Genomic DNA, 23,778 nt, shown 5'->3' on the forward strand with positions numbered 1-23,778 from the left:
GTTTCAATGGAAGAGATGCATATTTTGATGTAATGGTTGTACAGTAGGTGGATATGCATTTCACCTACCTTTCTTATTCTTGGCTTGGTCAGCCTGGGCGTAGGTCACATCTGGTTCTCCTGCTCCTTCTACACAAACCAACAAAACAGAGCACAGCACACTAGTCATAGCAGGACCTGTTTAGAACAGTTAGTGATCACCTGAATAATTCTGTTTAATTCCCAATACAGTTCAGCCTCTTTCACTATATACTGTAAGTATTAATGTATCTACAGTATGACAGTCTTGGACACATTCCTCAAAAAGTGTTTGGAGTTACGTGTTTGAGGCCCGTACATCGCCATAGAATTACAAATTCTAAATATAAAGTTAATAACCCAAAGCTACGGATGTTACCTGACCGTACAGGCCCTTTGTGTTCAGTAATATTCCATTATTGTTTGATAAAGAAGTGTTTTAATCCCATCTGTGCCTGAATGCCATCGTATTTCCTTGTTTGTTTATTTTTTTGTTTTTTGCTCACCCGTCTTTTTCTTGCCCAGATATCTGAGTTCAATCTTTGAATCTGTCCCTTCACTGGACTCAGATTCGTCTGAAACAAAGAACCATAGACATCTGTAAATTCAATTACCAATTCAAATAATCTCCATTTAATTAATCTCTACAATTCTGTAAAATCTTCCACAGTTTATTCCACATTTAAATAACCATGTGTTACTATTAAGTACATTATACTACCATTTTCAGTCACTTGAGTGTCTGTGAATTTTTCATTGTCGTTGGCACTGGCATCTGGTGAAGGAAAATGAAGAGACTCACTTCAACAGATTGTTAATGTCATGTTAAGGTGGTTCCAATGTGCTTGTTGAAAATAAATATTTCATGTTAAAACATATTAAATGTTTTTTTAATGTATTTGCTTGTGTAATTAGAATGACTGGTTTTATAGATGTTGATTGATTGATTGATTGATTGATTGATTCTCAAAGCCGAAATGTCAGTGTTGGGGTTAGTGATCAGCTGGTATGTGAGTGATCGATTGTGATTGGTTGAAAGGCTGACCCTGTTGAAGTGAGGAGTATGATCCATCTCCTGGATGTCCTCTCTGGTCTGCTGCTGAGTCCTGATTGTTTATCTGGCACTCGATGGATCTATTTCAAGAGACAAAGTGTAACAGCATAAAGTAGTACACAAGATCTACTGTGGCCATCTTTTAAGACGAGGCAGGTAGGGCTGATACTGTAGCTACAGTCAACACATTAGTCATTAGAGGCTTTTGTAAGTTGTAGCTGCGTTTATCAAGCATGTTATTATTCTACACATTGGCGTTGTTTAAAAAAAGAATACATAATTCCCAATTACCCAGATCACAGCGATGATGATTAAATTGCAGCGACTCTCTTATATACTGTATACTATATTATGAAATAAACAGGGCCCACATCCCCACGGCCTATTTTGCAAAACAACTCTTCTACAGGCTTATAAAACTATCACATATTTTGACACATCTTGCAGTTTTTCACTCTATGGGAGGAAACTGATGGCAAAAAGATTTAAAAAAAGAGACAAGTATGACACAGTAACAGAAACTGTCAATATTATCATCAACTTCCATGTTGAAATATGTTGTCCAGTAGATCCTATCACAAAAAGTTGCAAAATAATCCATCCAAAGTAAACACAAAATGAAATGTGTGTGTGTGTGCGTGCGTGCGTGCGTGCGTGCGTGCATGTGCATGTGCATGTGCATGTGCATGTGCATGTGCATGTGCATGTGCATGTGCATACATACGCATGTTTGTGTTTGTGAGAGAGAGAAAGGGATCCGAGAGGATAGAAAATGACATTATCTACCATGGATGCTAGTGGTGTAATACACTGAACTGAACCGGTGTACTGAACGGAACGGTCCTGTACCGAATTAACCAACATTTTCTTTGTTGTTTTTTGCGGAACTACAGAGTTTTCACACCAACATATTAAGCTAGTGCACCACACCCATTCAAAACAACACCACGTTCAGTGGAGTGTTGGGGAAGAGGAGTGCTTAACGTCCTTATATTAATAGTGAACAGTGAAATAGCTTCTACAGTGCTTTTTTTTAAACAACTTTGAACGGAATGTGCAATGAAACAGTCCACATTTGTTAAATTTTCAAACGGCCTATGGTTATAGGCAGGCCTGGAATTTCGTCATTTTAGGGGCAAGGCCACTTGGCTTTTGGTGTTGCACATTTTTTTGAGAGCACAAATGCCAAATACCAAGAGAGGAAGGCCATCAAATAAAACAAGATTTTAGTCCATTGAAAGAATTAATTGAATTTAAGGATTGTTTTAAATTTAATATGTAGACTATCTGCTTTTGAATAAATTAAAATATGGTATTTACAATCTGATCCATGCTCGGCCCTGCACCAATCAAAGTTACTGGATTGGTTTAAAGATGGGGACTTGGGGAGTTAAGAATTCAGAACCTCAACAAAAGACACAGGTGTCTACACGACAAGAAAGAGAGAGACTGAAAGTGGTGCAGTAAGATGCGGCATTAAAGGAGAATTTTGGACTAAGGTTTTCTTACCTTTTCTATGATATCTTAGGATGAATGGTACAGTAGAAAAACGCATATTTTAATAGCTTTTTTTTTTTTTTTAGATCTGAAAAAAAAACAACCTAAGTCTATAGAAACTTAGACGAGATTGAAATCTCGTCTAGCGAGACTTAGTTTTTTTTGTTTGTTTGTTTGTTTTTTTGTGTGACAGTGTTCTGTCACTATGAACGTCAGATCTAAAAAAATAAATAAAAAAAAGCTATTAAAATATGCGATCTAACGCAAGGCCTATCCGCGCACGTTTTAAGCTGTGGCGGACCCGGGATGGAGTTATGACATTTTTCTACTGTACCATTCATCCTAAGACATCATAACATCATAGAAAAGGTAAGAAAACCGTAGTCCAAAATTCTCCTTTAAGGCCACTGTGGTCTCAGGGCATGCTATTTCCTTGAGGGTCACAAGGCCAAACTGAGGGGCAACGACGGCCATGGCCTTCGTGGCCTCCCTGAAATTCCTGCCCTGGTTATAGGGTTAAAGTGGTTAAACAGATTTTTATGCTATATTAACTAATTTTGCTGGGGACCCCCTGGAACCCCCTCAAGGTAGATAGAGCAGTGGTTCTCAAAGTGGGGTCTGTGGGACCAAAATATCGAACCGAACCGAACTGTGGATTTTGTAAACCGTTGCACCCCTAGTTGACGCCTATCTTGACAATTAGAGCACAGAAGTGCTGACTTCACCCCATGGGTCATGGAGTTGTTTTAGCCCTTCTAAAGCCTATAGACATTTTTAACATCACTATAAGAAATGTGTTCCAAAAATAAACAATTGAGTCTGGTGATTCTGTCAGGGAGATGGATCTGTGTCGTTTATGATATTTAGTTAGATTTGACAGTAGAACAGTGATTCGGACTGTAATGGGAGATGTCCTTGGGTAATTTTTACCCAACGACAATTTGTAGGCGGCACTTTATTTTCTAAATCTTTGGATACATTTTTACCTTTTCATCCTATGAGTAAAATTGCCGATCTGATTTGTTTAATTTGGGAACCCAGTTCTTATATGGCGTTAAAAAAAGTCAATGGGATTTAGAATGGGGGAATCAACTCTGTGCCCCAGGGGGGTAATGAAGTGACATCAGACTTCAGTGCTCTATGCCTACTACCATGTACTACTATGCCACCCCCACCGTCCCCTGTAAGAGTAGACTATCTGGTATCTGGGGGGAATTGACGCTTCCTGTTGACCAAGGAAATGTTTCACTGGGGACAATCCCTTGAACAGAGAACTGGTACCTACCTCACACAGCATGCATCTGTAAAAACAAAAAAGAGCAAGATATGTTAAATTGTGTTTTACACTGCAAAGCAGTTCTGTGATGTTCATTGTCACAACATACTGAGTTTTTTTATTTTATTATTATATAATCCCTATTTGAGTGGTTCTCACCTTTGAATGTTCTGTATCGACACAGCAGGAGCAGAAAGATGGTCAGTAGAATCACAACAAGAATTCCCACAACCAGCCCCACTACAAGTGGAGATGATCTCTGTTCTACAGGCACAGGCACAGGCGCAGGCACTGAAGGTTGAGACACTATGTTGACGTTGAAAAAAATTGATTAGTATTATCATGAACCCCCCCCCCCCCCCCCCCCGGTAATATTATGACAGAGAAAAAGGTAAATTGTTACCAGTAAATTCACATCTCACTGCCATCCAGCTCTGTGGTGATTCTCCTCCAGAATATTTACACTTGTAGAAGCCCTCATCAGACTTAGAGACAGCAGGTATGATCATCTCTCCATTGGTTTTACTTTGGACCAGTTCTTTATTTCTATAGAAGTCCACGTTGGAGAGTGACGCAGCTGTTGTGTGTTTGCATTGAAGAGTCACAGAATGTCCCTCAGTCACAGGGTGAACAGGGCTCACCAGGATGACAAAACCAGCTGTAAAACACATACAAAGTTAAAAACTGTCCACATGTTAGGTGGACAAAAGCATTCCTTTAATCAGTTGATAGAATGGAAAGTACTGCAGTATTTTATATTAAGTAACTGGACTCACTATGTACTGTGATGTTGACAGCATTGCTGTACTCTCCCCGTCCAGACTCACACCAGTACACTGCACTTGCATATAAGGTTTGGGTCCATGTAGATCCAGTCTTTGAAGGTCTAGGTGAAAACTCATTCAGTCGGTCAGTGTAACTCTTCACTTTCCATTCAGTAGAGTTTCCCTCACAGCTCAGTGAGACAGACTCAGAGATGAAGTGCTGCTGAGTTCTGATAGAACTCACTGTGAGAGAAGTTGAAGAATGAACATCTAAAATACAACACAGAATCAGAGGTCAAACAAAGAGCACTGTTACAATGACATAGTGATCACCAAATGCAAGAAAAGCGAGAATACTATCAAAACAAAAATAAACTATAAAAGTCTGCTCCTTGAATTGAGGTAGAGTGAGAGAGAAAATAATTCAATCAGTCACTGGGTCTGTCCTGTTTAAGAAAACATGAGTCACACTCACCACCAGACCACACAAACTGAGGTTCACTGTCCCTAGTGTAATAAACTGGGTCTCCTCTCCCAGCTTTACACACATATCCTCCTGTGCCTGTAGGATCATGAATGATGTAGGACGCCTCTACAGTCCCAGTGTGGCTACCAGGTAAGAGCTCATAAGTGTAGGAGTTGTGTGATGGTTGAGGAACAGCTCTGTACCAGTAGAACCTCCAGTCTGCAGATGATTCTTTAACTTCACAGCTCAGAGTCACTGAGGCTCCAGGACTCAACCATGGAGGAGACACACTGAGAACAGACTGGGGTTGGTCTGTTGGAAAGAACATTTCTCTGGATTAAAAACATTGTTTGCTGTTTGACATTACATTACATGTCCATGTATGTCCATGGAATATATAGATATTTTCATGTAATGCCTGGAGGCTGCACAAAAGACAGCTTTGCTATTACTGTAAATACACTTCTGTATTTGGCATGACCAGTTGTGCATAGGATAGGAAAAAAAAGCAAATGTTGTCAGCACTCGCAAATAGGTGCATCAGAAGGAAACAGCATTTCCTCATAATCACTGAGACATGTCTCTGAGAGCTCCTTATTAAAACAGCATTTAAACAGCAATCATTTGGTACAGTACCAAACAAGTAGCATTTGAAACATGATCACAGTAACACCTAAATGAGACTTAATTCATAATAACGACACACACACACACACACACACACACACACACACACACACACACACACACACACACACACACACACACACACACACACACACACACACACACACACACACACACACACACACACACACACACACACACACACACACAGGTCCATGTGCAGACACAGACACAGAAATGTGTCTTTTAAGTGGCTAAATGAGCTGACGTGAAATAATAGGCTGCACAACACTCAAAATGGGCATGGATAAAACTCTCCTAACTTTATTCTTATATACAGTACATGACCATTTTAAATGTTTTAGTACACTATCACTTTAAGTTGGCTTGCCAGCATTGCCAGCATTCAGAGTATCTATCCATCTATCAATCTAAACTGCCCACAAAATGTTCGGAAACTTAACTTCGATCGATGATTTTTCCCCTTTAATAATACCAGTCACACACCTGTGACTGGCACACACGATGCCAGCAGGTGTGTGCTGGCAGGTCACTCAAAACAAGAGCGATTACCAACAGAAGCATAGTGGGGGATTTTGGCAATGTTTTAGGGCGCGCTACCCACCCGTTTAACCGTGTTGCTCATTCCACGAATGTCCAAGGTGACGAATCAAAAATAAAAATGATATAAAACACAATACCAATTGGTATTGATAAGGGAGAGCAAACGACCGAAGTTAAGTTTCCGTACATTTTGTGGGCAGTTTTATCTGTCTGTCCGTCTACTCTTTAGCAGAAGGACCTCCAGACTGCAGATGAAAGTCAAAGACAAAAACTCCAATCTCTCATTTACATACAGTATCAAAGCTATACAGAAAATACCATACAGTACCTTTAATAGACACAGTGATGGTATTGCTGAACTTGGAATCTTGTTGGTCATCTTTGCGTTGACCTCTACACTTGTAATCACCACTGGATGTCTGAGAAGGACTTAAACTATATTCAGGTTCTTCACTGGACATCTTGACAGGGTTATTACCCTTCCACCATGTGTACTTCCAGTCAGAGGCACTTCCTTCCTGTATCGTACACTTTAGAATAACAGTCTCTCCAATGAAAAACTGAGGCCAGTCAGGGTGTTTGCTGAGAACAGGCACAGGTGACTCTGTAGACATAATATAGTTACGTAAGTTGAGCAATGATCCTTGTGGGTAGATTCATTCGTTTCTCTGCATTTAAACCATCCTCCTAGCTATTAGGATGGTTAATATAACAGCCACTAAGAAGCACCTGGGCACAAGCTCCAACTCTTAACCCACCCTTAGTCAAGAGCACTGGGAGGAATATAAATTTAATCCTAACATATACTGTATAGTTTCGTTATGTAAGCACAGTGCAAAGTTACATACTATGCCTTTAAAATGAAATGCACTACACATGTGAATGCACAGTAGGAAGCTGCTTAAACCTTTTGATTGTTAGTGTCTTTCATAAGAATCAAATCAATGATAGTATATCATTTGTATATAACTCACCAGAGACAGTGATAGAAACCTGCTTGCTGTTATATGTATAGTATGGTGGGTCTCCTCTCCCTCCTCGACACATGTAGCTTCCACTCTCTGAGACACTGGAGGGACTGAATGTGTAGGTTGACTGATCTGTCACAGCCAGTGGTTCCGTCTTACTGCGTCTGTACCAGTAGATCTTCCATGAAGCTGTACCGACTGTCACAGTACAGGTGAGGGTCACACTATTTGATGTCAGTACACTTCTTCTGTCTGATTGCAGCGTAGATGTTGGTACAGCTGAATTTATGATTTTGAAAATATATAAAACTGTATAAATGTACATCCTCAATATTTCTCCCAATAGATAGCACTGAGAAACATCTAAGAAAAAACATTACATAAAGAGACAAAAACATAGGAAAAAGGGACCTAGTAAAAAAAATACTCCCCCCCCTGCTATTTCCCAGTCATCTTTGATACGGGATGTTCATTTCTTTATGGACCATAATTAAAGGGATAGTTTACCCCCCCAAAAGTTTTTTTTTCAATTGATTAGTCAGCCATGGAGACTTTAATTCATGGATATTTTGTTTCTGTCGCATTCCTAAGCCAATCATTTGATGACCAGCGGATCGGTAGGCAGCGGTTCCAGTAGTAGACGCAAAGGAGACTCTTTGTGCCATCAAATTATTGTCTTAGGAATGCAACAGAAAACAAAAAAATATCCATGAATTCAAGTCTCCATTGGGTGACTAATTGTAATTGATGGGTAAAAAGTCATTTTGGGGGTGAACTATCCCTTTAAAAGGGTTCATGTATGAATGAATGATCTTAAACATAATGGCCGAGATGAGAAAGTATGATGATAATGACTTACCTGATACACTCAAAGTCACGATATTGCTTTGTATTTTAGCCTGGTCATCATTTTGATCAACAGTACACTGGTATTCACCACTGTGGTTTGGCTCTGCTTTAATTGTGTGTTTACTCTGATTAGAGATTTTGACAAATTCACCATTATTATCTATTTCATGTATGTCATACGACCATTCAGTTTCACTTTGTTCTCTCATGTCACATATGAATGTAACAGACTCGCCAGTAAATATCGGGGACCAGTTGGGCTCCAGGGTTAAAACAGCTTCTGGCCTCTCTGCACAAACACAAATACACAGGTAGAATAAGTCAAAAGTCAATAAATCAGAACAACCAAGTAAGTGAGATGCAGAAAACATGACTTGGTATAATAGTAAACTGACAGAAATGTGTTTGAATAAATAAATACTATAAGAGCCAGCATAATGCAATGCAAAATGCTGTTATTTATTTTAAATGGAATACTACGTCATATTGCCTATACGGACAGAAAATAAGTGTTTATGGGTTATTTAATAACTAAGTGGGACTGTTAATCAGAAAGTCTGATATTTCCAGTGAAAAGATAGAGGGGAAAAAAGGAGTGGGCCAAGCATAGACCCTTGGGGCACCCAAGTATATAACATTGGTTCCCCAGCAAAATGATACTTGAGCACGATTGCGAGTGCACTGGTATTGTTTTACAAATAAATATGAGTTCAGTCAGGTAACTCACAAGTAATTTGAACCAATATTTTATCATGAATGTGAATACAAGTGTGGATATAATAATTTATCTTGGCGTTCAGGCTCTGCAACATTATTTTTCTCCCTGCTCAACACAATCATACAGCCATCATCAACCATTAAGAGCAGGGAGATAGATATACCATAGCATAACAACCCCCCCATGGGGAACAGAACCAATAGCAGAGCCCACTGGTGGTGCTGGGGTGGTGGTGGGAGGAAAACAGCTGCATACCAACAAACCAGGGGACAGACCAGGGGACAAATGACAGCAGAGAATGAACAGAGACTTGAGGTGAGCTTAAAGGGCAAGACCACTTTTGTAGAGGTTTGGGTTGTGTAGTTACCTTGCCATGATGTAACTCCAAAGGTGGACAAGAAATCAAAAATAATTGCTCCATTGATTAGAAATTGATAATTCAAAATATGCTCCTCATTGACTCACATTGTACGATAAAACAGCTCTCAAAGTCACTCTTTAGGCACGTAAACGAACACGAACAAAGCTGATTCAGACAATATAGAACATCACCAAACCCAGTACTGTTTGTTTTTTTAATAAAAATGTTAACTTCCTGTTGATTTTACTATTTGAAGATCCGGATCCGCGAATCCAGTCCGGGTTTTCTTCTTAATAAAAATAGCAAAATCAACAGGAAGTTAACATTTTTATTAAAAAAAAAACAGTACTGGGTTTGGTGATGTTCTATATTGTCTGAATCAACTTTGTTTGCGTTTGATTATGTGCTAAAAGAGTGACTTTGAGAGCTGTTTTACCGTACAATGTAAGTCAATGAGGAGCATATTTTGAATTATCAATTTCTAATCAATGGAGCAATTATTTTTGATTTCTTGTCCACCTTTGTTACATCATGGCAAGGTAACTACACAACCCAAACCTCTACCAAAGTGGTCTTGTCCTTTAAATAACCCAATGATTGGTCAGCTGATGTCACGTCAGCTATGACGTATGGTCTGTGTAGTAAGCTCTGTATGCGCCCACATAAGCGCAGTGTGTAACCTGTAACCTCTCGAGTATATACTGCCTGAACTAACTCGCAGGCTACGTATAATGTGCTATGATATACGTGCTGGTCAACTCAATCCAAATGCGCTTCCTCTTTGATTGGTACCACTGAGAACCAATGAGAACTGGGTGGGCAGTGGGCACATTGTGGGCCAGAGACACATCACACGGTGTGAGTCAGTGCCAAAACATGCCCTTATGTTACATCTACTAAAAACTGTCCTGAGCTATGGAGTGAGATAGAACTGTATGGAATTATACTTCATAGCTGCATTATATTGTTATTATACCATGGCTCATGGCTCTGACCTCAGCATTGCATACATATTATTAAAGCCAGCATGTTGCTAAACAAAATACTGTTACTATTTTTGAAAGATGAATTGTGTGGTATACTCTGTCATAAATGACCATTGGTCAAGATGACCATTGGATCAACTAACATTCTAGAGAGAAGTGGTGAAGGTTTACAGTGAAATTCATATACTGTAAAAGAATTACAAAATAGAGAGATTCTTAATCTGTTGACTCATTCTATATTGTTCAAGTTGTTAAAACAGACTAATAACCTACACTAAACACTGAAGACTAGGCTGGTAAGAGTCCTCACTGACTAAAAAAGGAAACGGGCTTTGTGTCAAACCACACTCACATACTGCCTCCATCACAGTGAAGCTTCAGTGGGTGATGTTTCCATCGGATACTATCGTGCGTGTGTGTGTGTGTGTGTGTGTGTGTGTGTGTGTGTGTGTGTGTGTGTGTGTGTGTGTGTGTGTGTGTGTGTGTGTGTGTGTGTGTGTGTGTGTGTGTGTGTGTGTGTGTGTGTGTGTGTGTGTGTGTGTGTGTGTGTGTTTGTTTGTGTGAGTATGACAACGCAGTGAGACCACAAAGTGTCACTACATTGAATGACAGGAAGACACACCTCTCTGTACAACCACAGTGCTGTGCATCTCATCACTTTGTGAAACACATCAAAAACGTTTGTCTTCTTTCTCTCTACAAATGTTATTTCTTCTGAATCGAGTTTATGGTTTGTTTATGTTATGTTATTGATATGGGGATGCTATCTTTTAAATCCAAGTACTCATAAAAAGAAAAAAACTTACAATATGTATTCCTTTTGAAAGTAAGGCTAAACAAATAGACAGATATGTGACAGTGACCAAGTATAAAGAGAATACAGTAGATACAAAATAAATCTTCACCTTGATTATGTCCATAGGAGAAGAAGCCACTCAGCACTGAAAAACATATGAGACAATAGCAAGTTAAGGATCAATCTGAAGTTTTCCTTACGATATAAATTATATACAGTATAGTCTTCAGGCATAAATACATAATGACGGTTGACCAAAATAGACAGGATTGCTGAGCAATATTGCTCAGGTGTTGAAAAAGGCACAGCAATGCATCTTTCACCTCAGGCAGCTGTTTCGCGTGAGGACCAATACTATTGCCTTTAACATGATTTATTTAGTTTTAGCCCCTATTTCCCTCAAAGGGCCTTGCATTTTGCCAGGCCACAATTGTAAATACAAATCTGTTCTTAATTGTCTTGCCTGGTTAAATAAAAGGTTTAAAAAAAGAAGAAATATCCACAGTAGCACCACTGAGAGCATACTGACTGGATACATCACTGCATTGGAACTGCACTGCCCTCAAACAGGACATATCTTATAATACAAAGTGCTACAGTAATTCAGTGCTAATTCTTACTTTCGTGTCCTGTTATCACTGTTCTCCTCTTTTCATTGTTTAGCTATCTATATATACAATTTGAATCCTGCGCCATGTCGGTTGTCTGTAACGTTGTATGTAGCCAGTGTGACGTCATATGACATCACGGTCGTGACATCACGATGAGACACGCCAGTGTGACGTAATCTCACGACAGCATGACATCACATCCTACCTATAAATAGGTAGGATGCACCAGTTCGACGGCTTCCATCCTCAACACAACCCACGCCGACGACCCTTTACACAAATAAACTGCTAACTTCATCTCCTGCGATTTCAACTATCTTTTCACATTGTACACCACTGCACACTCCCCACAGGTCTGCCATACCAGGTCTGAGTAATCACAAAGTGGGTTTTGGTCATTGGAGAGGTGATGCACGTCACCTCTTTCTGAAGTGGGTACTTTCAAAGCCTGCCGTGGATTCAGGAGAGCACAAAACTCTCTCTCACACTGTGAGGTGCCTGTAAGGTGGCACTGCAAAGTGAACGACGCGTCACGCTAGACGTTCGGGCCACGTAGCGGCCCGAACTTCTAGTGTTCTACAACAAGAACATGTAAAATTTCAGTACAAAGTTCGCCACAACGTCCTTTGTTTGTTAAGGCTTTATTTCGTCTACTTTTAATTGTTCACTATACATTGGGCTCTTTGGAGCATATTCATTTTCTTTCAGCAATATTTTGGCTCAGTAGCGAACCACACCAGAAGGGAACGGCGAGAGCGAGAGCCAAAATGGCTAATAGTAATAAATATTTGCCACTTACTGGCCCTCATTTATCAACAGAGTGTAAAAAACGGCTTATATTTTTCCATATATTCGGCCGTACATAACTCCATAACATAGGACAAGCTACTGTAAGTTTGTAGACCTCACTGTCCATGAAAAGATGGTCGGGGCTCCCAAAAATGCTCTCGCAGAAGCGCTCGTATATTTTGAAAATAGCAGATCTACAAGCTCACAACGCGTCACGATGCCTGTCAGTCAGACAATGCTGCTCCGCAGGTCTACAATGGAATAAACGGGCGCAGCCAACGTCAACAACTGTCTCGACCAGACGTAAGATATCAGCGTACGGTAGGATGAAGCCAACATCAGGATATATTGATAAATGCCGAAAGTTGCGGTGATCTCGCCGTACGCCCATTATTTGGTCAGCGCCGCATTGATAAATGAGGGCCACTACTGTATGTCTTTGCAGTCACTCATGGTAATGTCCGTAATGGTAATGGTAATTACCCTAACCCTAACCCCAGTCATAATCATAATAACATAATAATAATCCTAAAACCCAACATGAAAAATAAATTGTGATACGATCGTGGAGCTTGATTTTGCCTAATGAAATCGTGATATATTTTTTCCATATTGCCCACCCCTATGAATAGTTATATCAGCATGCCTATATATGGGCAATTGGGCATATACTGATGACATCACAGATCTCAATATATGGCCATAAAAGGGACAAGGACTGACAGACACAGAGATCTCCATAATATGGGCATATCAGTCACAAAGGCGGTGGCACGTAGGTGTCGAGCTCTAGACGTGAGGGCCGCGTAGCGGCCCAAACTTCTAGTAGTACACACAGGTGTAGCAGCCCACATTTTCCCCCTGCTAAACTATACCCAGGTTTAAAGTGGGCTTGGGTTAAGGTTTTGTTGAGTTTAGGGTTAGCCTGCTTCATACACAGGGTATATTCTGGGCGTGTCCAGTTTACACCCTAATAAGGCAGTGGTTCTCAAAGTGGGGTCTGGGGACCCCAAGGGGTCCTTGCGGGGGTTCCAGGGGGTCCCCAGCAAAATGTGTTAATATAGCGTCACAATCATTTTAACCACTTTATCCATATTAAACTTTGGCTATTCAAAAATAGCAGATAATAAGCTCACAGCGCGGCACGCTTCTTGAAAGTATTGGAAAATTTAGAATAATCTTTTTTTAACACAAATCTTCTCTTCTGGGTGTCCATGGCACAAAACATTTTCAGATGGGGGTCCACGGCCAAATACAGATCGGTTTGGGGGTCCTTGACATAAAACAGTTTGCCCTAAAACACTCTAGCCCACTTTAATCCAGGGTTTAGCCCACTTTAAACCACCCTAAACATGGATTGTTTCAGCTGCTAACGTCTGGCAAACAGAACCGTAGCCTCAAGGCTGCCAACAGGACAGCAGGCTCCAAGACAAATACTTCCACAAGACAACTATAGGTTTATGAACAATAGACACTATAAAGACCAGTGGCCCGTCTGCCTCCTAAACGCACCCACGCATGCACGCACGTGACGCACACACTCACTGTCATGCTCATGCACATGCACGCGCCCAAGCATGTACCTATTCTAGGCATACATAATAGGTCAACATTCAAACAGATCGCATATCTACAAGCTCACTAGTGCTATGCTGCTATATTTGGTAAAGATGGGCCAAGCATAGACCCCTGGGGGACCCCAGTGAACAACGTACATGCAAGATTCTCAAAGTGGGGTCCAGAGACACCCAGGGGTCATTGAGGGGGTTCCAGGTGGTCCCCCGGCAAAATGATTAAATGTTTAAACGCTTAAACCTATTTTATTTTTCTGCAAATACATCAATTTGGGGGTCCTTGACATGAAAATGTTTGAGAACCACTGGTAGGCTACAGAGGGTTTAAAGGCATTGTAGGGAGTTCAGACATAATCAAAGAAAAAAACTGTTGTCAAACACCGCCCCTCCAGCAGTTCTTTTCCCCGACCACCAGGGGGTGACGCAGGGGGGACTTTTTAAATGAGTCATGCCCAAAATAGGTTGCCTTATGCGGATACAATTCGCGGAAATGCCCGACCCTACGGTTCTCTGAATTTATATTTTTAAATAGGCTCTTTCATGATAAATTGACCACATATATGAAGCTAAACAACTAAATTCTATCCAAACGATTTTTTAAAAGTAAATTATGTGCCTCAAAAAAGAAGTTTGAGAGCGTTTTAAAACCGAAAGTAAAAAGTTGATACGGGCACGGACGCGCACGGACACGCACATGCGTGCGTTAATTTACGACCCGGACATAAACAACATGAACATAAACAGAAGGGAAAATACGGATTTCAGACAGAGGACTGTGTTTCAATGAAGGAAAACACCCCAGCATCATTATATAGTGGCTGATAGAGGGGAGAAAATGCAAAAAATATATATATACATATTTTTTAAATTTAGGCTTAATGTTCCCTACAATGCCTTTAAGTAGTTAATGAGAACGTAAAACAATTTGCAATAGTATTCTGATATTCAACAAATATTGCTGAAATGAAATAATACATCTACAACAAGGCCAAAACATTGGTCAGGATCCTACATAAATGACAACCTGTAAATTGATTCCATTGACATGCTTTTGATGAGGCGCAGCTCGCGGAGCTATTTCAGGCAGGCAACTCAAGGGAGCGCGGCATCCCGATCAGTCACATGCACTCTTCTCCTGATCTGGATGGTTATTTAAGCTTCTCTGCCTACCTGCTCATTCTGGCTTCTCTCTCTGGCTGCGCTATTGTACTGCTGCTGTTGGGCTGCTGTCATATCCTGCCGTATCTGCTGCCGTCGCTTAACTGCTGTATGCTGCTTGCTGCCCATGAATACTCTTAATCCCACCGCCTCCCCGGCATCCACCTGTAGGCTCTGTTTCTAGATCCCCATGGGGGTCTTTATTCATTCCTTGTAAATTCTCTTTGGCATGTAACAGTTATTAAAATGTTCATGTTCACAGGGAATTAATAGATTCGACGCCAAACTATGCTTCATATATCTATGCTCAAGTATGCTCAATAAATATATATTCTAATCTAATCCAAGAGTTGTCTGACTGAACTGTATTCAAACTCAGCAGCTTAACTTTAACATAATAATAATAGTAATAATAATAATAATAATATACTCACAGAGGAATATGAAGGGCAGATTGGGCCCCATCCTCAGCTGTGATGAATGGCTCTGCTCTACCTCTTCAGAATAACCTTTCTACTACCTATACACAGTGAACACATAGATACTGCTGTATGAAACAGGGAAATAAAAGAGACAGAGAGGGGAAGTTGAACTTGTGGGGGGTAGAACTAGAGGGTGTGAAACTGAGAAAGATGTTACACTTGCATGCCACGAGCTCACTATATATTTTTTCTAAATTGTTTTTAAATTCCGATCTGCTCTTCCTTCCTCTATGTTTTTGGAAGAGAGGCTAAGATGAAGATGTGAGCTCATTCATTGTAGGTTTAAAATGGATTTAATTATTATGCATGGTTTAGTAAAAAATAATTGTCCCTGGTCACCATTATGGAGAGCAGATTTTGCCTCCTGTACCACATTCTAAGCCATTCACATCCTCGCTGTTGTCAGATCACAGTTAGACTCTGCCAATGTCTCACTGTGATGCAGTGGATCCCAACCTTTTTCCCATTTTCGCTATTCTTTTCATGTTTGGATGAAAGCAAGTTATGATTTTGAACAAGTTGAACCTCCAAACAAACACGGCCTCACACCTAAACAGAGGGGCTTGCTTTCCCAACGGGCAAAGGCACAAACTTAATGCAATGGCCTACCTGTTGTCAGAATACTGACCCAATTATTTTAGCACTTGGAGGTCACTCATTGACGGCAGTACTATGGCGTCATATTGATGACATCAAGGATCTACGGATGTACATAAAAGAGACAGACAGACAGACAGACAGGCAGGCAGGCAGGCAGGTAGGCAGATACAGAGATCTCCATGTGCATAAAAGGGAAAATGACATGCAGACAGATTTGTGGATGTATTTGACAACTGACAATTTGAGCGAGTTCCCATGCACGCAACACTTTACTTCCTCCTCGGCGGTCAGTCAATCAGTTGTACGTTTGTCATGTTAGGCCTATATATGCTTGATAACACGGACAGACACGCACACAGATTCTGTGCTTCTATAAATATAGGTTTTACTAGTGATAGGGATTCTACAAAATTAAGCAGTAGATGGCAACAAAGTGCTACATAAAATGCACAAAGTTATATATTTGTGAAATTAACAGCTTTGCAATCAAGAAGTGATAAAAGTGTAGCAGTTGTTGCCGTATCCATCATTTTGATTTCAAATGTTTATTTTTAATATTTCAATTAGCAAAAAAAGAAAATAATCAAAAATAGAGCAAAGCATAATAAATCAAATGAAAAGAACATAACATAACCAAAATATATATATTCAAAAGGGAGCGTGAAGTAAAGTAAAACGTATCTACACCCACCCCTTGTCTCTAAATACATATCATAAGCAATAAACAAGCTTCCTTCCGGCTCTATACTTCTACACAATGATAACTTCTACACAATAATAACTTTGTGGACCTGGAATGCATTTCAGTGGACTTAAAAAATATTTTAGAAACAAAAATGTGAACCCTAACCCCAACCCTAATCTCTTTAACCTACTTTATGTATTTATTATGAACACAAATGTATGCCTATGTTTAATGTTGAAGACACAAATCATGTCATTGAAGTGTTTTGGCTTCTCAAATTCTCTAATCTAACAACTAAAGTATGGATCTTGATATGACAAAAAACGAAACAACAACTTCTCACATGCCCTGAATAAAGTCTTTAAATATCTAACCACAATCAAAATAATAATGCTAACAAACAAGTCACTTTGGGGTTTGTCACACACTCATTATGGAGCAAGAAAGAAAAAAAGTAATAAGCAATGATACTGTTTAGGCATTTCTTATAACAAATACTTTACATTATTGCATTGGATGTACAGTTAAGCGTGTCATGAAATTCAACACGTGGCACTTGATGACTCATACAGTCAGGTGGAAGAAGGGCCCACATGTTGGGTCAATATTAACTTAAATCCACAACATCAAAATGCATGGATTGAAGAACATCCTACTATAAATCTAGTAACATCTGTCCGTTTGTAGTGGTGAGTGAGTAGGTGAAGCTACCCGGTTCTCCTCAGTGGCTGGACCAATTGCTCTGATTTTGCACACAGCCATTGACCATTACCATCTGAACTTAACTGTGAAGCCTGTTTTTCAATGTCATCAAATCTCAGCTTCTTATTAGCCCTTTTCTGTCAAATAATGTCGCCATGGTTACGGGGCTGCCCAGCTATGGGACGAACTGCCTCCCGGGTTGCCAGATCATGTGCGCATATCCCCCCACGGATGCGTCGACCGGGTATGGTCTAGTACAGATAATGCAGATAATTGTTGCTTTATGGGAAAACACACTAGTCTGGAGCTTTATATTACAGTGCACTTTCACAATTAGTCACATTGGCTTTATCCAGGTGTGTGGTGTTGGGTTGTCCTACTGTATGTCTCTAAGGAGCTGAAACAAAGTGACAGTATAATTTAAAACAGGAATAATAATCTTATTGAAGTACTACATGTTCAATTATTGAACATGTAGTATAATAAGCTATTTAGTCATTTTATCTGCACTACTTTCTCTTAACTGTGGGATACTAATCAGTGTTATAATTTTGGAACAGTATTGCAAGATGAGAATACAGGTGCTGGACAAAAATACATACACTGAGAGAAGAAGAATATGTCCGCATACTGTGTATGAGCTCCCACGAATCAACTTAATTAAGGACAACGTTTCAACCGAACATTTTCTTCTTCTCACATTAAACCAATCATAGTGTCTTGTGTCTTCTCCCACTTTAAGAGAAAGCTATGGTGCATTGCTATTTAGATGACGGATTGGAGGAGACACAAACCAACCAAGTGTGGGACCATCTAGCAGTACCCTATTAGTAATGTGAGACACAGACAATGGTCTGTGCCTCCCGTGCGTCCTTGTCGGAGCTCAATGGATATTGACAACTAGCTGCTGCCCACACTGAGACAGATAAAGAAAGCCACAATGCAATGGGTAATGAGTTCATGGCATTCTGATTGCGATAGACCACACCCCATTTTAAGACCAACAGGCGCTAAATAGGCGCACATAATTTGTTATCTAAACAACATGGGTGCCATGCATAAAAATAACAACCTCGTCAATCAGAAGATAGCAATGATAATTGTGCTGCCCGTTTGCGCCGTATAGGCTACCAAGCACAAGATAAGCCCTTTTCGGATTGCGGTTTATCTTTTTGTATTTGGGACGAGTTTAGCTCGCCCCAAATACAAAAAGGTTAACTGGTTAACTGATATCTGCTAGTAGAAGTAAGGGCCAAGAGAGAGAGAAACCATTTGGCTATTACTAGAACCGTCTTGTACAGAACAAATTGTCATTTGAAGAACAAACAAACAAAAAAATCTAATATAATTCAAATTGAACAATGTTTTGATTGATTATTCACTGAACATTGAATCTCATTTAAATTCAATTAGATTAAAAACATTGGATTGGATCTTTAAAAAGTATATACTGTACCATTTTCAGAGTGGCTGATTTCTCCATAAACATTTGTGTCACCTAAATGTAAACAAATAAGCATTAATGTGGTTCTTATTTTATTTTTCATTTCAAACATTTAGTTAATTATTCAGCTAATTAGGAAAAACAAACTCAAACAAACTGACCGACTTTAATGTACTTCCAAAACAAATCATTGTTTAATGAAATTCTAAATGAATTTAATTGAAAACTTCCTTATCGGAAGAACTTGTTAGAACATGATTGGTTCAAAGACTGACCGTATTGCAGTGGGCAGTACACATCATCAGGAGCATCACTTTGATTGTTTGTTGATGAGCCCTGATTGGTTCCCTGAGACTGAACGGATCTGTAATTAAAAGATGAATGAAGTATAAAACAAGGTGTTAGCACATTTTACACATCTTACTTTATCCACACCAGCCTGGCAATGCGAACTACCATGTATTATTATGCCCCACTGATGTTGACTAAATCAATTCTTCATCGCCGGGGACAGCCCTAGACCCAGGACAGGCCTTTTGTTGAGATTGTTGAGTTCTTAACACATTGACTGCCAGAGTTTATTCCAAATTTACCCCCTTGACTGCCAGCGATTTGCGTGTTTTTTTGTTTTCTCTGTTTTCTCATTTAAATGCATTTAAGTTTCTTTTTCCCATGATTTTGAACACATACGACGATCGACCAGCAGAGCGCAGCAAAATGACACCCTCGATGACTCGCTGACTCGCCCCCCCCCCCCTCCCTCCAGGCTCAAACAGTCATACAACATGAACCGGATGTGATTGTCTTCGACAATCTCTGATCGGCTTGTGATACGATGTGATACACGACGACGATGCCTGATCGTCACTCGGACCAAAGAAAATAAAAGGGGAGCTCTCCCTTTGTATTTTATAGCGTGTGAAAACAAGTGTTTTTCTCTATTCTGGACGAAAATGACCGGAGAAAAACAATGTGACCCGGAAACGATTTTTTTTTTTTTACATCCTGCTTCGGGTGAGTGTGACGTAGATGGAAAACGAAAGTGATGATTAAAAGTAAACAGACCCGCGCGATCACAGATGAAACCAATGAAAATACCTAATATCGAGTTAACTCGATCTAGGCAGTCGAGCGCTGGATTACTAATATCGAGTTAACTCGATCTAGGCAGTCGATGTGTTAACTCTCCCCGACTCCCCATCCCAGTCTTCAAACCAGTCCAGTGACTCTGATTGGTGCAGGACTTATAACTCAGAAGTTTGTGCAATTATTGGTAATTTGTAAATATCACATTATTTTGTTAAATAAACAGCTTATTTATTTCACTGACAGTTGTACTATGTATGAAATCATCCTTAACCCTTAAATTCGGATAATTATTTCAGTGGACTTAAAATCATTGTTTTAATTTTTTGTTCCCTAAAATAATTGACAACACCAAAGACAAAGTCATCTTGCCCCTAAAAATATGAAATTCCAGTCCTGTCTAGAACAGAGAGATGTACCTACTGTACCTGGCACAACATGGATCTGTAAAAAAAAGAAAAGAAAAAGAGCAAAATATGTCAAAAAGCAGTCCTCTGCTGTTCAGTGCCACAACATACTGTATGCTTTTTTGTTTTGTTTTAAAAATATAATCCATATTCCAGTGGTTCTGACCTTTGGATGTTCTGTATCGACACAACAGGAGCAGAAGAATGGTCAGTAGAATCACAACAAGAAGGCCAACAATCAGTCCCACTACATGTAGAGAACTCTGTTCCACAGGCACAGTCATTGCAGGTTGAGACACTATGATGACAATGAAAATAGCATTTGAAATAAATAGATTATTATTATTAACCACTCATCTTAGCATGCTTGCCTCAACTGCCTCAATAAATTGTGAATCATCGACTGATGTAAGTCTGAGAGACCACTGTCATGTTTTTTTATGTTTAGTAATTAAGAAGTTGAGAACATTTTTACTTAGTTGAAATAGGGCTTAAGTGGTTCATTCATATTATTTTGTAAGTTTGGTTTCCAACAGTCCTTTCCTAGGAATGTAGTGGAGTCAAAAGTACAATTATTTCTATTTGAAATGTAGCGGAGTGAAAGTCATGAGCTTAAAAACAACAACAACCAAATACTCATTTCTTTTAAACTTCAGTACAGTACTAGTTACTCTCCACAACTGCATGTATCACAGAAATATAGTTTAAATACACAGAGAACTAAATTGTTGCCAGTAAACTCACATCTCACTGCCATCCAGCTCTGTGGTGATTCTCCTCCAGAATATTTACACTTGTAGAAGCCCTCATCAGACTTAGAGACAGCAGGTATGATCATCTCTCCATTGGTTTTATTTTGGACCAGTTCTTTATTTCTATAGAAGTCCACGTTGGAGAGTGACGCAGCTGTTGTGTGTTTGCATTGAAGAGTCACAGAATGTCCCTCAGTCACAGGGTGAACAGGACTCACCAGGATGACAGAACCAACTGTAAAACAGTTATGAAGATAAAAACAGTCTTACATGTTAGGATTCACATGAGCAAATACAAAAGTATGCTTTTAATGATCGGATGGAATGGAAATACTGCAGCATTTTATGTTAAGTAACTGGACTCACTATGTACTGTGATGTTGACAGCATTAGTGTACTCTCCCAGGCCAGACTCACACCAGTACACTCCACTGTCTCTTGTATATAAGGTTTGGGTCCATGTAGATACAGTCTTTGAAGGTCTAGGTGAAAACTTCAGTCGGTCACTGTAACTCTTCACTCTCCATTCAGTAGAGTTTCCCTCACAGCTCAGTGAGACAGACTCAGAGATGAAGTGCTGAGTTCTGTTAGAACTCACTGTGAGAGAAGCTGAAGAATGAACATCTAAAACACAACACAGGATCAGGGGTTAAACAAAGAGCAGTGTTAAAATAGCAGAGTGAACTAAACTCCAGAAAGGTGAGAAAAAGAAATATCAGAGAACAGTGGTGGACAAAGAATATACACGGTATATCAGTACATTGCTATATTGAAATTTAGAACATTATTTTACAAACAAATGTAATGTAGTAAATTTAATTTTCAAAACTAGTGAACATAGCAGGCTCAGAACGCGTGTTATGAGCTTGTAGAATTTCACTATATTTCAGTGGTTAATGTATTTTTGTAAGTTTGGGACCCAACTAAGAGTCCCTTCCTAGAAATGTAATGGAGTAAAAGTATTTATATTTGAAATGTAGTGAAATGAGTGAAAATCATGTGCTTGCAAATTCTTCTTTAAATGCACTTAAGTACAGTACTCATAATGTACTTAGTAGTTACTGTCCACCACTGTTAAAGACTGAAAGAAATACAAAACACAGGGGAAGTGAGCAAGAGTGAGAGTCAGTCAGTCACTGAGTCTGTCCTCGGTTATCAAGAACACATCCTTTTACAATTAAGAATGATGAATTATGAGTCACACTCACCACCAGACCACACAAACTGAGGTTCACTGTTCCTAGTGTAATAAACTGGGTCTCCTCTCCCAGCTTTACACACATATCCTCCTGTGCCTGTAGGATCATGAATGATGTAGGAAGCCTCTACAGTCCCAGTGAGGCTACCAGGTAAGAGCTCATAAGTGTAGGAGTTGTCTGATGGTTTAGGAACAGCTCTGTACCAGTAGAACCTCCAGTCTGCAGATGATTCTTTAACTTCACAGCTCAGAGTCACTGAGGCTCCAGGACTCAACCATGGAGGAGACACACTCAGAACAGACTGGGGTTGATCTGTTGGAAAGAACATTTCTCTGGGTTAAAAACATTGTTTGCTGTTTGACATTATAGTACAGTATTATATTGAAGATAATATTAATAATATTTTCATGCATGCCTGGAGGCTGCTCGAAATAATGTAAATAAACATTTGTATGTGGTGTGACCAGTGTTGTAGTGGAGGGTATACAAAGGTATACAGTATGCTGTATACCCACTTCCACATGTTCTCCTATGACTGTTCTCGTCTCTGCATAGTGGAATAGTCAAGAAAACACACGTCTCTCATTCAATACAAAGGCTTGGATTTTGCCCTCCTGATCTAGTTTAAGTCTTCAGAGTATGATGACAATGGAGTTTGGCATGGGGCCTGACTACAAAGGAAACTGTGTCAAACCACAGTCACATACTTCCTCCATCACAGTAGAGCTTGTGTGTGTGTGTGTGTGTGTGTGTGTGTGTGTGTGTGTGTGTGTGTGTGTGTGTGTGTGTGTGTGTGTGTGTGTGTGTGTGTGTGTGTGTGTGTGTGTGTGTGTGTGTGTGTGTGTGTGTGTGCGTGCGTGCGTGCGTGCGTGCGTGCGTGCGTGCGTGCGTGCGTGCGTGCGTGCGTGCGTGCGTGCGTGCGTGCGTGCGTGCGTGCGTGCGTGCGTGCGTGCGTGCGTGTGCATCTGTTTGGATATGTCTGTCCATGCATTCTCTGTGAACTACAATCATATAGACACATCGTTCGTGGACAGATGCAGTGAGACCACAAAGGAGTGAAATGTCAGAACACTGGAAGGAAGACAGATCTCTCTGTTGAACCACAGTGCTGTGCATCTCATCACTTTGTGAAATACATAAAGTTGCGTCCCTCACAAACATAATATTGAACACAGTCATTAGATTTCATAACCGTGGTATACGGTTATTACAAGGGCATTTTAGTTACTAAAGCAGTATAACATGAATAACACTAACAAACACAACAACAAAATACTGTCAATTTCTTTGAAAGATTAATTGCGTGCGTGGTACATACAGTATACGTGGTCATATACTAACAGAAA

The 23,778-nt window shown here is 39.9% G+C and overlaps 2 protein-coding genes across 2 annotated transcripts in view; both read right to left on the reverse strand.

The window, feature by feature from the left end:
- The window catches only part of LOC311059636 (uncharacterized protein), a 164,712-nt gene extending 149,117 nt beyond the window's left edge, over positions 1-15,595 (reverse strand). Inside the window, exons 1-10 of the mRNA XM_084077644.1 lie at positions 15,510-15,595; positions 11,053-11,088; positions 8,093-8,371; positions 7,240-7,431; positions 6,594-6,869; positions 5,084-5,386; positions 4,621-4,878; positions 4,248-4,502; positions 4,004-4,150; positions 3,854-3,869 (exon numbers count right to left, since the gene is read on the reverse strand). Coding sequence (XP_083933770.1) covers positions 3,854-3,869; positions 4,004-4,150; positions 4,248-4,502; positions 4,621-4,878; positions 5,084-5,386; positions 6,594-6,869; positions 7,240-7,431; positions 8,093-8,371; positions 11,053-11,088; positions 15,510-15,540 — 1,793 coding nt within the window. The 5' untranslated portion in view covers positions 15,541-15,595. The remainder of the gene's footprint in view (positions 1-3,853; positions 3,870-4,003; positions 4,151-4,247; positions 4,503-4,620; positions 4,879-5,083; positions 5,387-6,593; positions 6,870-7,239; positions 7,432-8,092; positions 8,372-11,052; positions 11,089-15,509) is intronic.
- A 2,210-nt stretch (positions 15,596-17,805) lies between these two features.
- On the reverse strand, positions 17,806-21,721 carry LOC311060374 (uncharacterized protein). Its single transcript, XM_084078542.1, has 7 exons — positions 21,600-21,721; positions 21,226-21,468; positions 20,648-20,779; positions 20,503-20,518; positions 19,264-19,352; positions 19,001-19,042; positions 17,806-17,941 (listed from the first exon to the last, which is right to left on the reverse strand). The coding sequence occupies exons 2-7, from the start codon at positions 21,317-21,319 to the stop codon at positions 17,934-17,936; spliced, it is 381 nt and encodes a 126-aa protein (XP_083934668.1). The 5' UTR covers positions 21,320-21,468; positions 21,600-21,721; the 3' UTR covers positions 17,806-17,933.
- Positions 21,722-23,778: the final 2,057 nt, after the last annotated feature.

The sequence above is a fragment of the Gymnoscopelus microlampas genome (assembly GCF_963454915.1).
Source record: "Gymnoscopelus microlampas genome assembly, chromosome: 14".
Lineage (NCBI taxonomy): Eukaryota > Metazoa > Chordata > Actinopteri > Myctophiformes > Myctophidae > Gymnoscopelus > Gymnoscopelus microlampas.